General features: G+C 42.1%; 1 protein-coding gene across 1 annotated transcript in view; it reads left to right on the top strand.

Annotated features, from left to right (window-relative positions):
• Positions 1–988, top strand: part of LOC116686866 (AFG3-like protein 1) — a 54,589-nt gene that overhangs the window by 37,053 nt on the left and 16,548 nt on the right. The window contains 1 exon segment of the mRNA XM_032511911.1: positions 456–601. Within this exon segment, the coding sequence (XP_032367802.1) occupies positions 456–601 (146 nt within the window).

The following is a 988-nucleotide window of genomic DNA, read 5'->3' as shown; positions in this document are numbered from 1 at the left end:
TAAAAGAGGGACTGGAACCAGATCCAGGACGTGGACCCTAATCATCAGTTCTGCTTCTGACACATTTAGGAGATCTGGATCATAACAGAATATACCAGAACATCTCATGTGTTATAGAACAGACGTATTAAAAAACAACTTAATGCAACAAACAACAAACTATATACTTTTAACAACAAACTTACTGCATGACCAACATGTCTTCATTTGTGTTGAAATAATGCTTTTACCTTTTAGCTTGAATGTAGAATGCAAACCACACACAATGTTTAAGCACACATAACATTTTAAATCCCAACTTTAGAAGGCCGCGTGCGAGCCTTTATCTCAACGTGTTGTTGACCTACAAGGAACCCAGACTCTGTTGCTGCAGGCAGCCATGTTGTTTTTAGATTTGTAGTCTTTTCTCACCCCGACCAGCGTCAGACTTCAGTTTGTGGGTTGTGTGTTTCCAGGTCTGGAGAAGAAGACTCAGGTGCTGCAGCCGGCGGAGAAGAAGACGGTGGCGTACCACGAGGCGGGGCACGCCATCGTGGGCTGGTTCCTGCAGCACGCCGACCCGCTGCTCAAGGTACGGGGCGGGAGAAGACGTCAAAAAGACGTCAAAAATGAACATGCCTAACAACTCAGAAAACACAGTTTGTAAAAGAGAGAATGAATCAAACGCTTGAAAGAAAACAGAAAAACAGGCTGAATTTAACCCTCGTGTTGTCTTCCCGTCAAAATTGAAAATCAACACTTTTGTTGACGCTTTTATTGATGTTTTTGTGCCTTTTTTTTCTTCAACAAGTTTGACGCTATTTTTCAACGTTTGTCACTTTTTTGACTTTTAACTTTTGACACTACGTAACACTAAGTTATTAACTTCAGTTTTACAGATATTTTTGGTTTCTTGTGCAGAAAAGAAGTAACCAACGTCTGTCTGTCTTCCTACCCCTCCTCTCATCTACTCCCCCCTCCCTTCTCATGTCACCTTCCCTCGTTATGC

The sequence above is a fragment of the Etheostoma spectabile genome, unplaced genomic scaffold (genome assembly GCF_008692095.1).
Source record: "Etheostoma spectabile isolate EspeVRDwgs_2016 unplaced genomic scaffold, UIUC_Espe_1.0 scaffold517, whole genome shotgun sequence".
NCBI classification, from domain to species: domain Eukaryota; kingdom Metazoa; phylum Chordata; class Actinopteri; order Perciformes; family Percidae; genus Etheostoma; species Etheostoma spectabile.
Note: the sequence above shows the minus strand (reverse complement) of the source record. Positions and strands in the feature narration are given on the sequence as shown.